This window comes from Leucoraja erinacea, chromosome 8 (genome assembly GCF_028641065.1).
Source record: "Leucoraja erinacea ecotype New England chromosome 8, Leri_hhj_1, whole genome shotgun sequence".
NCBI classification, from domain to species: domain Eukaryota; kingdom Metazoa; phylum Chordata; class Chondrichthyes; order Rajiformes; family Rajidae; genus Leucoraja; species Leucoraja erinaceus.
Window position 1 is genome coordinate 7,871,572 of NC_073384.1, and position 17,110 is coordinate 7,888,681.

Below are 17,110 nucleotides of genomic sequence, written 5' to 3' on the forward strand. Positions count from 1 at the left end.
AGTGTATGGCCAGGATGGTGTGGGCCTTTGATGATACTGGCAGCCTTTTTGAGGCAGCGACTGCGATAAATCCCTCGATGGAAGGGAGGTCAGAGCCGATGATGGACTGGGCAGTGTTTACTACTTTTTGTAGTCTTTTCCTCTCCAGGGTGCTCAAGTTGCCGAACCAAGCCACGATGCAACCGGTCAGCATGCTCTCTACTGTGCACCTGTAGAAGTTAGAGAGAGTCCTCCTTGACAAACCGACTCTCCGTAATCTTCTCAGGAAATAGAGGCGCTGATGAGCTTTCTTGATAATTGCATTAGTGTTCTCGGACCAGGAGAGATCTTCAGAGATGTGCACGCCCAGGAATTTGATACTTTTGATCCTTTCAACCATTGATATTAACGGGGCTGTGGGTCCCCATCCTACTCCTTCCAAAGTCCGCAATCAGTTCCTTGGATTTGCTGGTGTTGAGGGCCAGGTTATTGTGCTGGCACCATATGGACAGTTGCTCGATCTCTCCTCTAGACGATCATATTAGGCCATTCGGCCCATCAAGTCTACACCGCCTTTCAACCAAGGCTAATCGATCTCGCCCTCCTAACCCCATTCTCCTGCCTTCTCTCCATAACCTCTGACACCCATACTAATCAAGAATCTATCTATCTCTGCCTTAAAAATATCCACTGACTTGGCCTCCACAGCCGTCAGTGGCAAAGAATTCCACAGATTCACCACCCTCTGGAGTGGGAGATTGCAACCTTCACGTGGTCCACCCTGTTTCGACAAGTGCAATCAACCTGGCGTGCGCAAACAGAAGATCAAACAGAACAAGTTGTCTTACAACTTTAGGCTGTGCACGCCATACGCAGGAAGAAGAAGTGCACCCTCTAACTAAAGACATTTCTCCTTATCTCCTTCCTAAAAGAACGTCCTTCAATTCTGAGGCTGTGACCTCTAGTGAAAACATCGCCTGTTGATGTTCTCCAGAGATGCTGCCTGTCCCGCTGAGTTAAGGGGCAGTCCCACTGTACGAGTTCATTCAAGAGCTCTCCCGAGTTTAAAAAAAAAATCAAACTCGTGGTAAGCACGGAGAATGAACGTAGCGGGTACGTCGGAGCTCGGGGACGTCTCTTAGCGGCTCGTAACGCTAACGGCAGGTACTCGGGAAGACTCGCTAACGGCAGGTATTAAAGCATGGGAATGTCCACGAGAGCCCCGAGTACCTACGAGCGGACATTACCGTAAATCTTCGAGTTCGAATCAGGGCAAACTCGGTAGAGCTCTTGGAATGAACTCGTACAGTGGGACAGGTCTATTACTCCAGCATTTCGTGCCTCTCTGGCAGTGAGTTCTTTGCGCTACAAGTCGATGCCCTCATCGTCTCTGCCGTGGCTCTTTGCCATTGCTGGGGATGGATTTGCAAGTGGTAAATGATCCAGGTGGATGTGGTCACACTTCAAGTTTGCCTAATCCATGGACAATTAGTCTCGCTGCCAGACAAGAGGATCTGCTGTTTCGATAATAGCTGGTGCAGCGCGCTGTAAAATGCAGCGTATAGAATCATTACCAGAGCAAGTGTTGTGTGGCACCTCACCCTGCAAATGCCAGCCTTTGTCTCAATGAATGGAACATTCATTCTCATCTGTGGAGCACTTTAGCTCTTTAAAGGGCCTGACCCACTTTCACCACCTCTGCCGCGTTTGCCCTTGACTCATACTCGCAGCATGGTCGTCACGAGGTCGTAGGTAGGTCGTAGCAGGCCGTGATGCTGGTCGTAGGTACTCGTGGCATCAAGTAGGTCGGGGCGTTTTTCTAGCCTGATGAAAAATGTCCACGAGTAAAAAAGATCGCGAATTAGGTCGTGAAAGTGGGATGGGCTCTTAACACCCTAAAGTCTGAAGGAATTTTCCACTTGGTTATTGTTGCAGTCGCCACAGTTTAACAATCACCTGCTGCCGGAGACCCGGGTTCGAATCTGACTACGTGCTGCCTGTACGGAGTTTGTACGTTCTCCCCGTGACCGCGTGGGTTTTCTCCGGGTGCTCCGGTTTCCTCCCACACTCCACAGACGTGCAGTTCGCAGGTTAATGGGCTTCGGCACAAATTGTAAACTGTCCCTAGTGTGTAGTGCTGGTCTACGGGTGATCGCTGGTCGACGCAGACTCACTGGGTTGAAGGGCCTGTCTTCACGCTGTATCTCTAAACTACACCTTAGATAGACACAAAATGCTGGAGTAACTCAGCGGGACAGGCAGCATCCCTGGACAGAAGGAATGGGTGAGGTTCCGGGATGAGACCCTTCTTCAGACTGAATCAGTGGAGGGAGAGATACAGAGATAAGGAAGTGAAAGGTGTGAAAACGGGACAAAGGGAATGGAGATCAAGGATAATGTAGAATAGATTGTTCGCTGGGAGAAGGTGACAACAAAGCAAACAGAGATAAAATGTTAAACGAGGATACACAAAAAAGCTGGAGAAACTCAGCGGGTGCAGCAGCATCTATGGAGCGAAGGAAATAGGCAACGTTTCGGGCCGACTGGGGAGTCTGCACCCCGGGGGCATGAACATCGAATTCTCCCAATTTTGTTAGTCCTTGCTGTCTCCTCCCCTTCCTCAGCCCCCCTGCTGTCTCCTCCCATCCCCCAGCCTTCTGGCTACTCCTCCTTTTCCCTTTCTTGTCCCCACCCACCCCCACCCCCGATCAGTCTGAAGAAGGGTTTCGGCCCGAAACGTTGCCTATTTCCTTCGCTCCATAGATGCTGCTGCACCCACTGAGTTTCTCCAGCTTTTTTGTGTAACCTTCGATTCTCCAGCATCTGCAGTTCCCTCTTAAACACTGTTAAACGAGGATAGTCAGACTGGTCAGAGAACTGGGGAGGGGGAGGGGATGGAGAGAGAGGGAAAACAAAGGTTACTTGAAGTTAGAGAAGTCAATGTTCATACCGTTGGGGTGCGAGCTGCCCAAGCGAAATATGAGGTGCTGTTCCTCCAATTTGCGCTGGGCCTCACTCTGACAATGGAGGAGGCCCAGGACAGAAAGGTCAGTGTGGGAATGAGAGGGGGAGTTAAAGTGTTGAGCAACCGGGAGATCAGGTAGGTTTAGGCAGACTAAGCAGGGAGGTGTTCAGTGTTGAACTAAACCTTAGCTTTTTAGAGATACAGCATGGAAGCAGGCCCTTCGGCCCAAGGAGTCCGTGCTGACCAGCGATGATTTGCTCATGATGTTATCCTACTTTCAGACTGAAGAAGAGTCTCGACCCCAAAATGTCACCCATTCCTTCTCTCCAGAGAAGCTGCCTGTCCCGCTGAGTTACTCCAGCTTTTTGTCTCTATCTTCGGTCTAAACCAGCCCCTGCAGTTCTTTTCCGCACAAGTTCCTTTCTCTTCAGGTTGGGAGGAACATGGAGAGGTATCGCTCACAGCAGACATGGTGTTATCTGCTGCTTGACAGTCATCAGTCAACGAAAAACAGAGGAGATTTTTACCGAGGGGGGAAAATCAGTTCAGTCATTTCACTTGCCAACAATGAGCTTCAGGCTGCCCTTATTCCGATGTGCATCCTGTCAGCCTTTCACTCTTGCGTACACTTGCCATAGCTGCTTCCTGTTACTTCACGCTAATTCGAAGCGAGTCATGTCAAGACTGTCAGACCAAAGCACTGATTGTTATTCTCCAGCTCATTACCCCCACTTCCAGGTCAGCGGAGAGTTAAGTTCGGCTGAGAGATACAGCGCGGAAACAGGCCCTTCGGCCCACCGAGTCCGCCCCGCCCAACGCTCACCCGCCCACGAGTTCTAACCCACACATTAGCGACCATTTACAGAAGCCAATTAAGCTACAAACATCCACGTTTAGTTTAGCTTAGTTTAGAGATACAGAGTGGAAACAGGCCATTCGGCCCACCGGGTCCGCGCCGACCAGCGATCCCCGCATATTTACACTATCTTACACCCACGAGAGATAATTTTTACATTTACCCGGCAAATTAACCTACGTCTTTGGAGTGTGGGAGGATACCGGAGCACCCGTGGAAAACCCACATGGTCACGGGGAGAACGTACAAACTCCATACGGACAGCACCCGTAGTCAGGATCGAACCCGGGTCTCTGCCGCTGTGAGGCAGCAACTCTACCGTTGTGTCATTGTGCCAAGCTATCTATTCAGCTCTGGCAGCTTGTTCCATACACCCACCACTCGCTGTGTGTAAAAGATGCCCCGATCTTTTGAGTTTTATGAGTTAGGGATAAAAATCTCTTCGAGTCCACGGCATTTAGATGAAGCCTCATGCAAAACAAGTTTGTGTCAAAGATGTGTAGGAAAGTACAGCAGATGCTGGTTTAAACCGAAGATAGACACAAAAAGCTGGAGTAAGTCAGTGGGACAGGCGGCATCTCTGGAGAGAAGGAATAAGTGACGTTTTGGGTCGAGACCCTTCTTCAGACTGAGTCAGGGAAAAGGGAAACGAGAGATATAGACGGCAATATGGAGATAAATAGAAGAAATGAATGAAAGATAAGGAAAAAATGTAACAGTGATAAAGGAAGCAGGCGATTGTTAGCTGTGGGCTGGGTGAAAACGAGTTATAGACAATGAGACTCAACAAGACGACTTTCACACAGAGAGTTGTGAGTCTGTGGAATTCTCTGCCTCAGAGGGCGGTGGAGGCCGGTTCTCTGGATACTTGCAAAGAGAGAGCTAGATAGGGTTCTTAAAGATAGCGGAGTCAGGGGATATGCGGAGAAGGCAGGAACGGGGTACTGATTGGGGATGATCAGCCATGATCACATTGAATGGCGGTGCTGGCTCGAAGGGCCGAATGGCCTACTCCTGCACCTATTGTCTATTGTCTGTTGACTTTGAAGCCAGTATGACTTGGGTGGGGGAGGGATGGAGATGTTGGAACAGGTTAAATTAAAGATGTTGGAACAAGTTAGGTTTGATTAGGATTCAGCCGAGTCCCATTAATTATGTTGTTGGGATAAAAATCTCTTCGAGTCCACGGCATTTACTTGGTCAAACTTGGTCAAGAGTCTGGCAGTAACGTATAACAGTTGCATTGATTTTTTCATGCTTATCTCTTTGTTTTTACTTCAAATGTTTCAGATTTATAGTTTAAAGCGTACGTAATAATTCGACTCTGGAAAAGACCAAGAGAAAGTACCGGGTCTTGGGGGAATTCCGAGCCTAACCACCCTCTCCCGGGGAACGCGATCTCATCCGTTATCGTTGCTGGGAAGATGGAATGTGACCTTATTTGGTGGCTGAAACGGGTGTTGCGGTCAACAGTGACGTCTCAATGGGCGAGCGCCCAAAAGATGACGAAATTGGGACAATTTATCTCCAAAAGTGAAAGTCATTCGGGGAAGGTTTACTGCTGATTAACGAGATACAACATAACCCCTACGATTCCCAGACGGAGCTACGCGTGGTGGTCACGGTTTAGTTTCGAGATACAGCACGGAAACGGGCCCTTCGGCCCACAGAGTCCGCGCCGACCAGCGATCCCCGTACACGAGCACTACCCTACACACACACACACTAGGGGGCAATTTATAATTTTTACCCCAGCCAATTAACCGATAAACCCGCACGTCTTTGGATTGCGGGCGGAAACTGGAGCACCCGGAGAAAACCCACGCGGTCACAGGTTCAGATTCCGTACAGACAGCGGCCGCAGTCAAGATGGAACCCGGGTTTCTGACGCCATAAGGGGGCAACTCTACCGCTGCGCCACCTCATGTTCTCCAGAGGTGCTGCCTGACCCGCTGAGTAGCTCCCGCGCTTTTTGTTCATCTCTGCTATAAACCAGCATCTGCAGTTCCTTCTTATTACATGAAGGTTGACAGCACGTCCCCTTCTATTCACTGATGTGTTGTCGCCTTGTTTAGTTAGCCCGCGTGACATTCTATATGTAACACTGCATGAAGCCATAACTCCAGTCGTGCATGAGTCACACTCTATGGATCACATCATTCAGAATGAATCACTGTCACCTATTTTGGAAATTTTGCTGCAGAATATATGTAACATCCTTTGCGTTCATGTTATAGAATGATTTAAAATGCACTTCAATGAGGGTAACAAATCGCATCAGTTCATAAGCGATAGGAGCAGGGTTAGGCCTTTCGGCCCATCAACTCTACTCTACGCCATTCAATCATGGCTGATCTATCTCTCCCTCCAAACCCCATTCTCCTGTCTTCTCCCCACAACCCCTGACACCCGCACTTACAAATCTCTGAATGAAGATGCTGGAAAGTCAACCAAGAATCAATCTCACGGACAGGGGTATCATTTAGAGTCATAGAGAGTCACACAGCGTGGAATTCTCTGCCTCAGAGGGCGGTGGAGGCCGGTTCTCTGGATACTTTCAAGAGAGAGCTAGATAGGGCTCTTAAAGATAGCGGAGTCAGGATATGGGGAAAAGACAGGAACGGGGTACTGATTGTGGATGATCAGCCATGGATCACATTGAGATCACATTGAATGGCGGTGCTGGCTTGAAGGGCCGAATGGCCTACTCCTGCGTCTATTGTCTATTGTCTATTGAAACAGGCCCGTCAGTCCAATTTGCCCACTCCGACTTAAATGCCCCATCGCGATAGTCCCACCTGCCTCAATGTTAACGCTCTAAACCTGCCCTATCCATGTACCTGTCCAATGTTTCTTAAATGTATAGTCCCTGCCTCAACTATCTCTCCCGGCAGCTCGTTCCATACACCCACCACCCTTTGTGTGCAAACGTTACCCCTCACGTTCCTATTAAATCTTTCCCCCTCACCTTAAACCTATGCTGCTCTGGTTCTCGATTCCCCTACTCTGGGCAAAGGACTCTATGTGTCTACCTGATCTATTCCTCTCACGATTTTGTACCAGGTCTGTAGGATCACCCCTCATCCTCCTGCGCTCCTAGGAATAAAGTTCCAGTCTGCTCGACCTCTCGCTACAGGCCCTTGCATCCTGGCAACATCCTCGTAAATCGACATCCTCGTAAATTGAACACAATACAGGAACGGGGTACTGGTTGTGGATGATCAGCCATGATCACATTGAATGGCGGTGCTGGCTCGAAGGGCTGAATGGCCTACTCCCGCACCTATTGTCCATTGTCATAATACTGTAAATGTGGCCCCACCAATGTCTTACACAACTATAACATGAACAGCACCTCATATTTCGCTTGGGCAACTTACACCCGAGCGGTATGAACATTGACTTCTCTAACTTCACGTAGCCCTTGCTTTCCCTTTCTCTCCATCCCCTCCCCTTTTCCTAGTTCTCCCACCAGTCTTACTGTCTCCGACTACATTCTATCTCTGTCCCGCCCACTCCCGACATCAGTCTGAAGAAGGGTCTCGGCCTGAAACGTCGCCCATTCCTTCTCTCCAGTAGATGCTGCCTGCCCCGCTGAGTTACTCCAGCATTTTGCGTCTGTCTTCGATTTAAACCAGCGTCTGCAGTTCATTTCCTACACTCCCACCCTCTTCACTCAATGCGCTGACTGATAAAGGCCGTGATGCCGAAAGCCTTTTTAACCACCTCATCTACCTGTGACACCACATTTAAACCACGGGTTGTGGTTTGTCGACCTTTTGTATCGTCGTCATTCAAGCTCCACCCTGTTAGAAGGAGCTTGGCTCGGTGAGCCAGATGCAACAACATTTCGTTCAGATTTGCATTTGTTGGGGTCTTTTCGAATGACAATAAAGTATTTGATCGATTGATTGGTTGGTATTATTGGCTGATCTAAAACGCGGATAAACGAGTAAATCGCATTGTTATCGTTTAAAATAAAGAATCTTACTTTACCCAACCAAGTCGACTCGCCAAACCTACATCCAGTAGACCATGAGACCAAGTGACATGGGAGCAGAATAAGGTCATTCAGCCCATCAAGCCGGCTGATCCATTCAATCATGGCTGATCTATTTTTCCCTCTCAACCCCATTCTCCTGCCTCCTCCCTGTAACCTTTGACACCCTTAAGAATCAAGAATCTATCAATCTCTGCTTTAACTGACCTCCACAGGCCTCCACAGCCGTCTATGGCAATGAATTACACAGATTCACCTCCCTCTGGCTAAAGAAATTCCTTCCCATCTCCATTCTGAAGGTACATCCTTTCATTCTGAGGCTGTGCCCTCTAGTCCTAGACCTTCCCACCACTGGAAACACCCTCTCCACATCCACTCAATCCAGGCCTTTCATGATGTGGTGGGTTTTAATGAGATCTCCCCTCATCCTTCCAAACTCCAGTGAGAATGTGCCCAGAACCAGTCTTTTATTATAAGGGCACTCTGCAATTTAGGCAATAGGCAACTTAAATGAACTTGAGATGACGTGATCAATTCTGCACTCAATTGATCAAGTCAGCAGACTGCACCCCAGAGCAATCAAGGCAGTTTGTTATCTGCACGATCTCTCAAGTCTATGTCAGAAACAAGTCAGTAATGGCGGCAGTGCTTACCCAGAAGGCCGCGGGCTACGGAAAGTGCCGTGGACGCAGCCAGGCGCTGCTGAGACAGTTCATAAGGAATAGGAGTAGAACTAGGCCATTCTGACCATCAAGTCTACTCCGCCATTCAATCATGGCTGATCTATCTCTCCCACCTAATCCCATTCTCCTGCCTTCTCCCCGTAAGCTCTGACACCTATAAGGTCATAAGGAATGGATGTCTGGGGTTATGGAGAGAAGGCAGGAGAATGGGGCTAGATAGATCAGCCATGATGGATACTCTCAGTGAGTTATTCCAGGGGAGGGGATGGGGATCGTGATGCCGACTGACGTACAATCTGACTTATGTAAGGGTTTTAGAGATACAACGTGGAAACAGGCCCTTCGGCCCACCGAGTCCGTGCCAACCAGCGATCCCCTGCACATTAACACTACCCTACACAAACCAGGGATAATTTACCATTTTATACCAAGCCAATTAACTTACAAACCTGCATGCCTTCGGAGTGTAGGAGGAAACCGGAGCTCCCGGAGAAAACCCACGCAGGTCACGGGGTGAAGGTACAAACTCCGTACAGCCAGCACCCGTAGTCGGGATCGAACCTGGGTCTCAGGCACTGTAAGGCAGCAACTCTACTGCTGCGCCACCGTGCTGCTCATGGTTAATGGAACATTACCCTCATGTAAGTCAGGGAGTGTCTGTGCAAAGTGCAAATATGCCTCATCAATCAGGGGGTTGTACATCTCTCAGTCTGAAGAAGGGTCTCGACCCGAAGCGTCACCCATTCCTTCTCTCAGAGATACATAGAAACATAGAAAATAGGTGCAGGAGTAGGCCATTCGGCCCTTCAAACCAGCACCGCCATTCAATATGATCACAGCTGATCATCCTAAATCAATACCCCGTTCCTGCTTTCTCCCCATAACTTTGATTCCTTTAGCCCTAAGAGCTATATCTAGCTCACTCTTGAAAACATCCAGCGAATTGGCCTCCACTGCCTTCTGCAGCAGAGAATTCCACAGATTCACAACTCTCTGGGTGAAAAAGGTTTTCCTCATCTCAGTCCTAACTGGCCTATCCCTTATTCTTAAACTGTCTGACCCCTGGTACTGGACTCCCCCAACATGGGGAACATTTTTCCTGCATCTAGCCGGTCCAATCCCTTAAGAATTGTATCTGTTTCAATGAGATTCCCTCTCATCCTTCTAAATTCCAGTGCATACAAGCCCATACGAGCCATGGTATAGTCTGTCCACCCTAGTCCAACAGTGTCACCTTGTATTTTCCCCTCAGCACATCAACAAAGCATGCAAGCGCATGGAATGAAGTCCACTGTGAACGCACCTCTCTTTGCTAGGTCCTCGTTTGGCTCGTACTTCTCAATGAGCAGCTGGACTTGATCTTGTTTCATGGGCGGATACAGGATCTCGTTCAAACGCGGATCCCTCTGCTTCGAGTTGATGAAGTCGGTCATCTGGTCCACGGTCAGGTAAGGCCCGCCCTTCCTTTCGCTGAAACAAAGCAAGGGAATAAACCTCAGCATGGTTTTAGTTTTTAGTTCAGAGATACAGCGCGGAAACAGGCCCTTCGCCCCCCACCGAGTCCGCGCCGACCAGCGACTCCCCCGCACACTAGCACCATCTTACATACATCTCGGGGACAATTTTTACATTCGCACCAAGCCGAGTGACCGATTCACTTGTACGTCTTTGGAGTGTGGAAGGAAACCGAGGATCTCGGAGAAAACCCACACAGGTCACGGGGAGAACGTACAAAATCCTTACAGACAGCACCCGTAGTCACATTGAACCTGGGTCTCTGGCACTGTGAGGCAGCAACTCTACCACTGTACCACCGTGCTGTCCAGTTCCAGCACTCCGGAAGCACTCTTTATTTCAAAACTAACATCATAAGTAATCGGAGCAGAATTCAGCCATTGGACCCAGTAGTTTATTGTCACGTGTACCGTGGTACAGTTAAATGTTTTCATAATGTCATAAGGAATAGGAGTAGAGTTAGGCCCTTCGGCCCATCAGGTCTACTCCAGCATTCAATCATGACTGATCCATCTCTCCCTACTAACCCATTCTCCTGCCTTCTCCCCATAACCCCTAACACCCATACTAATCAAGAATCTATCTATCTCTGCCTTAAAAATGTCCACTGACTTGGCCCCCACAGCCTTGTGTGGCAATTAATTCCACAGATTCACTATTGTTGTGTGTTATCATTGCTAACAAAGGTATGCTAACTTGTGTTGTGTGCTAACCAGTCAGCAGAAAGACAATACATGATTACAATTGAGCCATTTACAGTGTACAGATACATGATAAGGGAATGACATTGAGTGGGATACTGAGTTGGATGATCAGCCATGATCATATTGAATGGCGGTGCAGGCTCGAAGGGCCGAATGGCCTACTCCTGCACCTAATTTCTATGTTTCTATGTTTCTATGACACTATCCTACACACACTAGGGACAATTTGCATTTATACCAAGCCAATTAACCTACAAACCTGAAAGTCTTTGAAGTGTGAGAGGAAACCGAAGATCTCGGAGAAAGCCCACGCAGGTCATGGGGAGAACGTGCACACTCCACACAGACAGCACCCGTAGTCAGGATCGAACCTGGGTCCCTGGCAATGTGAGGCAGCAACTATACCGCTGCGCCACCGTGCTGCCTTTGAACGTGAGTGGCAACAGTGTTACGTATAAAGAGAAAGGGAGGCCTATAACTCCAGCAATATTAATTGTATGGGCACCCAGAATGTAGTGAAAGGTTGGTACTTTGGTGAATTTGTAGATATGTTTCTATTGGGGAGAAGGCAGGCACAGGTTATTGATTGGGGACGATCAGCCATGATCACAATGAATGACGATGCTGGCTTGGTGGGCCAAATGGCCTCCTCCTGCACCTATTTTCTATGTTTCTATGTTTTATTACAAATAAAGTTTACTTCTGAAATTAAAAAAATAAAATCTAATACTACCAGCAAACCCCAGCAGATATTTTTGCATTTTTGGTCCAAATGACTCATTTTGTTGCATCTTTCATTTGATTTACTTCATGGGGTGGAAAAGAAAATCCAGCACATTTTTCAACATGAATAGCAGCAAGATGGAAATGCCTTGCGATTTGAATCTTTCTTGTGAATTTTCTCAAAGCACTGCATAAATCACATCGATGTTCAGAGACTTGTTCAGCAGCAACATCCAGCAATTTCCAGTCAACTGCGCAATGCACCATATTTATTTTCCGGGCAGTCTTAACAGTTGAATGTGTGCAGTGCACAAACTCACCCTCAACACAAAATCGCTCAGTCTTACAAATCACATTTAATGCTTTTGCAGATAAAAGTGTATAAATTCTCTGTTTCTTCCTGTGAACTGCCATTACTGAAACAGTTTCACTGTATATCAAATGTGTCGGAAGGAACTGCAGATGCTGGATAACACCGGAGATAGGCACAAAAAGCTGGAGTAACTCAGCGGGTCAGGCACCATCTCCGGAGAATAGGAATGGGTGATGTTTCGGGTCGAGTCTCTTCTTGGGACTGAGACTCAGGGGAAATGGAAACAAGAGATATCTTAAAGATAGCGGAGTCAGGGGATATGGGGAGATGACAGGAGATTGTGGATGATCAGCCATGATCACTTTGAATGGCGGTGCTGGCTTGAAGGGCCGAATGGCCTACTCCTGCACCTATTGTCTATTGTCAATTGAAAAGGTACATAGAACAAATGAAGTCTGAAGAAGGGTCTCGGCACGAAATGTCACCTATTCCATTTCTCCAGAGATGCTGCCTGACCTGCTGAGTTACTCCAGCTTCTTGTGACTATACCAACTACATACCAACCTCATTTCCATTGACTCACTGTGAAAAATTCCTATCAACTCAAAGCAGAAAAATTAACTACAATAAAACCTACTGTAAATGGCTCGATTGTAATCATGTATTGTCTTTCTGCTGACTGGTTAGTACGCAACAAAAGCTTTTCACTGTACCTCCGTGCACGTGAAAGTAAACTTAACTAACCGACTAACTAACTAACCAACTAGCTAACTAACTAACATGGTAGAGGTGCAGACTTTGTGCCGCATATCTGAGGAAGGACATCTGTGGAAAAAACAGGGATGGAATGCTGAGGCTCTATAAGGAGCTGGTCAGGCTGCATTTAGAACTAGACTAAGTGGGACCCGTTGGGTCCCATGTTCACACGGGAGGGCTGGTCCTCCAACGCAATATTCCACCTCTCCACCAATTCCACCTCTCCACCAATTACTTCAACCCAAACAACCATTTGCAGTGCATTTTACTTCAACCCAAACAACCATTTGCAGTGCATTTTTACTTCAAACCAACCATATTTTCATTTTCAAACCACATTAAGGGCACTCACAGTTGAGTAGACATGTGTTCAGTGTTATTCAGAGCTCAGAGAGACGTGGCCCTCTGGCTTCCTCCATCTTGCAGAGACTGAGGCACACCACTTCCTAGTTTTATAGTTCCTCCCCCTCCCTCCAGCAGGGGCAGCAGAGAGAATGGCAAATTATTTAAAAACATTAATATCTCTCTGATTTTTCATCGATGGGAAAAATCCTCTGGTCCCGGAAGGCGGAGGGGGGCTCTGAGCGAGGTGGCCAAAAATGATGGCCGTAGGTGGCCGCGTTCTCTCGGAAATCGCAGCACAGCGAGCCAAAAGCGGTCAAGATCAGGCTTTTACTAATATAATAGATAGATATTGTGAGCAATTTGGGTCCCATATATCCGAGGATGTGCTGGCTCTGGAGAGGGCCCAGAGGAGGTTTACAAGAATGATCCCAGGAATGAGTGGCTTAACATATGATGAGCGTTTGTCGGCACTGGGCCTGTACTCGCTTGAGTTTAGAAGAATGAGGGGGGACCTCGTGCACCGAATAGTGAAAGGCTTGGATAGAGTGGACGTGGAGAGGATGTTTCCACTAGTGGGAAAGTCTGGAACTAGTAGTCATCGCCTCAGAATTAAAGGACGTTCGTTTAGGAAGGGGATGAGGAATTTCTTCAGTCAGAGGGTGGTGAATCTGGGGAATACTTTGCCACAGAAGGCTGTGGAGGCCATCAATGGATATTTTTCAGGCTGAGATAAATAGATCCTTGATTAGTACGGGTCACACGGTCACAAGGAATAGGAGCAGAATCAGGCCATTCGACCCATCAAGTCTTCTCCGCCATTCAATCATGGCTGATCTATCTCTCCCTCCTAACCCATTCTCCTGCCTTCTCCCCATAACCTCTGACACCCGTACTAATCAAGAATCCACTTCCACATGGGCGGAAGTCCCCCTCATGTTTTGAGAGGTGGGGGAAATCCCCCCCATGTTTTGTAATCTGGATTTTTGAAATTCGGTGAAAAAAATCTATTAAAAATCTCTGCTTTCCGCGAGACAGTGGGGGTGGGACTGATGATCGCGGGCGCCGATTGTACGAGAGAGACATTGGTCAGCAGGAAGTGGGGGGGGGGGGGGGGGGGACATGATGATTCAGCGCGATGATTGGAGGAGTGAGGTGTCGGTCAGAGGTAGAGGGCTTAGACTGAGGATAGAGCACGGTGATTGGAGGAGGGAGACGTCCTGGTGGAGCAAAGATCATAGAGCGGAGCTTGAATCAGCCCGTTCGCGGGGCCTTTCATCTCCCAGCCCGGCGCGGCTTCTTGGTAATCGGCCGCGGGATCTTCCACCGCCCCGTGGTCCAATTGCTGCGTCGAGGCTCCCGATGTTGAAGCCCCCGCCGCGCGATGGAAGATCCCGTGGCCGGTTTTCATCCGGGCGATGAATGACCCCAGGAACGGGCCAATTCAAGCCCCACGATTCGGGGCGGACGAAGCTGCTGTTACTGGAGTTTGGAGTCGGTCACCAACCAGGTCAGCTCCCGATGTTATTGTCCACAGGGCCGACGGCCGAAGTCTCCGATGCCCCGCGTGTGTGCCCACCAAGAAATTGTGTCCCCCCCATGTTTTGATAGCTATTTCCGCCCCTGTCCCTTTATAATATTTGGGACAAAGACCCATCATTTATATATTTGCCTCTGTACTCCATAATTTGAGATTTGTAATAGAAAAAAAATTACATGTGGTTTCAAGTGCACATTGGCAGATTTTAATTAAGGCCATTTTTATACATTTTGGTTTCACCATGTAGAAATCACAGCAGTGTTTATACATAGACCCCCCCATTTCAGGGCACCATCATGTTTGGGACACAGCAATGTCATGTAAATGAAAGTGGTCATGTTTAGTATTTTGTTGCATATCCTTGCATGCAATGACTGCTTGAAGTCCGCGATTCATGGACATCACCAGTTGCTGAGTGTCTTCTCTGGTGATGCTCTGCCAGTCCTGTATTGCAGTCACCTTTAGCTTATGCTTGTTTTGGGGGCTAGTCCCCTTCAGTTTTCATACAAAAGGCATGCTCAATTGGGTTCAGATCGGGTGATTGACTTGGCCACTCAAGAATTGACCAATTTTTAGCTTTGAAAAACTCCTTTGTTGCTTTAGCAGTATGTTTGGGATCATTGTCTTGCTGTAGAATGAACCGCCGGCCGATGTGTTTTGAGGCATTTGTTTGAACTTGAGCAGATAGGACGTGTCTATACACTTCAGAATTCATTATGCTACTACCATCAGCAGTTGTATTATCAATGAAGATAAGTGAGCCAGTACCTTCAGCAGCCAAACATGCCCAGGCCATAACACCCCCACCATCGTGTTTCACAGATGAGGTGGTATGCTTTGGATCTTGGGCAGTTCCTTCTCTTCTCCGTACTTTGCTCTTGCCATCACTCTGATATAAGTTAATCTTCATCTCATCTGTCCGCAAGACCTTTTTCCAGAACTGTGGTTGCTCTTTTAAGTACCTGGCCATCCTATTTTTACGGCTAACCAGTGGTTTGCATCTTGCAGTGTAGCCTCTGTATTTCTGTTCATGAAGTCTTCTGCGGACAGCAGTCATTGACAAATCCATATCCAACTCCTGAAGAGTGTTTCTGATCTATCGGACAGGTGTTTGGGGATTTTTCTTTATTATAGAGAGAATTCTTCTGTCAAAAAACTTTTTCACCCAGAGAGTTGTGAATTTATGGAATTCCCTGCCACAGAGGGCAGTGGAGGCCAAATCACTGGTTGGATTTAAGAGATAATTAGATAGAGCTCTAGGGGCTGGTGGAATCAAGGGATATGGGAAGAAGGCAGGCACGGGTTATTGATTGGGGACGATCAGCTATGATCACAATGAATGGCGGTGCTGGCTCAAAGGGCCGAATGGCCTCCTCCTGCATTTATTTTCTATGTTTCTATCAGCTGTGGAGGTCTTCCTTGGTCTGCCAGGCCCTTTGCAATTAGTAAGCTCACCAGTGCTCTCTTTCTTCTTAATGATGTTCAAAACAGTTGATTTTGGTAAGCCTAAGGTTTGGCTGATGTCTCTAACAGTTTTATTCTTGTTTCTCAGTCTCATAATGGCTTCTTTGACTTTCATTGGCACAACGTTGGTCCTCATGTTGAAAAATGTTGAGCAATAAAAGTTTCCAAAGGTGATGGAAAGATTGGAGGAAAGACTAGGTGCTGAGAGCTCTCTAATACCTGCATGTAGGAGGCAATTAAACACACCTGACCAATTACAAACACCTGTGAAGCCACATGTCCCAAACATTATGGTGCCCTGAAATGGGGGGACTATGTATAAACACTGCTGTAATTTCTACATGGTGAAACCAAAATATGTAAAAATGGCCTTAAATAAAATCTGACAATGTGCACTTTAACCACATGTGATTTTTTTCTATTACAAATCTCAAATTGTGGAGTACAGAGGCAAATAAATAAATAATGGGTCTTTGTCCCAAACATTATAGAGGGCACTGTATCTATCTTGTCACCTGAAGTTATCAGGATGTCAGGACTTTCATATGAAGAAAGACTGGATGGACTCGGTTTGTACTCGTTAGAATTTAGAAGATTGATGCGGGATCTTATAGAAACTTACAAAATTCTTAAGGGGTTGGACAGGCTAGATCCAGGAAGGTTGTTCCCGATGTCGGGGAAGTCCAGAGCAAGGGGTCACAGTTTAAGGATAAGGGGGAAATCTTTTAGGACCGAGATGAGAAAAACATTTTTTACACAGAGAGTGGTGAATCTGTGGAATTCTCTGCCACAGAAGGTAGTTGAGGCCAGTTCATTGGCTATATTTAAGAGGGAGTTAGATGTGGTCCTTGTGGCTAAAGGGATCAGGGGGTATGGAGAGAAGGCAGGTACAGGATAATGAGTTGGATGATCAGCCATGATCATATTGAATGGCGGTGCAGGCTCGAAGGGTCGAATGGCCTACTCCTGCACCTATTGTCTATGTTTCCATGTTTCTATCAATCTCAGATGAAAACGGTGCTTGATTATTCGGTTGTCTTGAAATTGAGTTGGACCAATTTGTGTAGATAAATAAAAGATAGCTGGTGCTCTTTTGATGTGAACATGAATATCACACCCTGAAATTTGAATATATTTGCATATTCTTTGGGTAAACATGGTTTAATGAACATAATACCTGGCAAACACTAAAAGGATTTAATTATATCCTTTTGAACCTCAAGAAATCCGTTGGTTAAGCCAGCGACAGGTTAGAGTTTTGGACAAATCC

General features: G+C 47.3%; 1 protein-coding gene across 1 annotated transcript in view; it reads right to left on the reverse strand.

The window, feature by feature from the left end:
- LOC129699288 (1-phosphatidylinositol 4,5-bisphosphate phosphodiesterase beta-1) overlaps nucleotides 1–17,110 on the reverse strand; it is a 660,784-nt gene that overhangs the window by 216,550 nt on the left and 427,124 nt on the right. Inside the window, 1 exon segment of the mRNA XM_055638950.1 lies at nucleotides 9,787–9,953. Coding sequence (XP_055494925.1) covers nucleotides 9,787–9,953 — 167 coding nt within the window.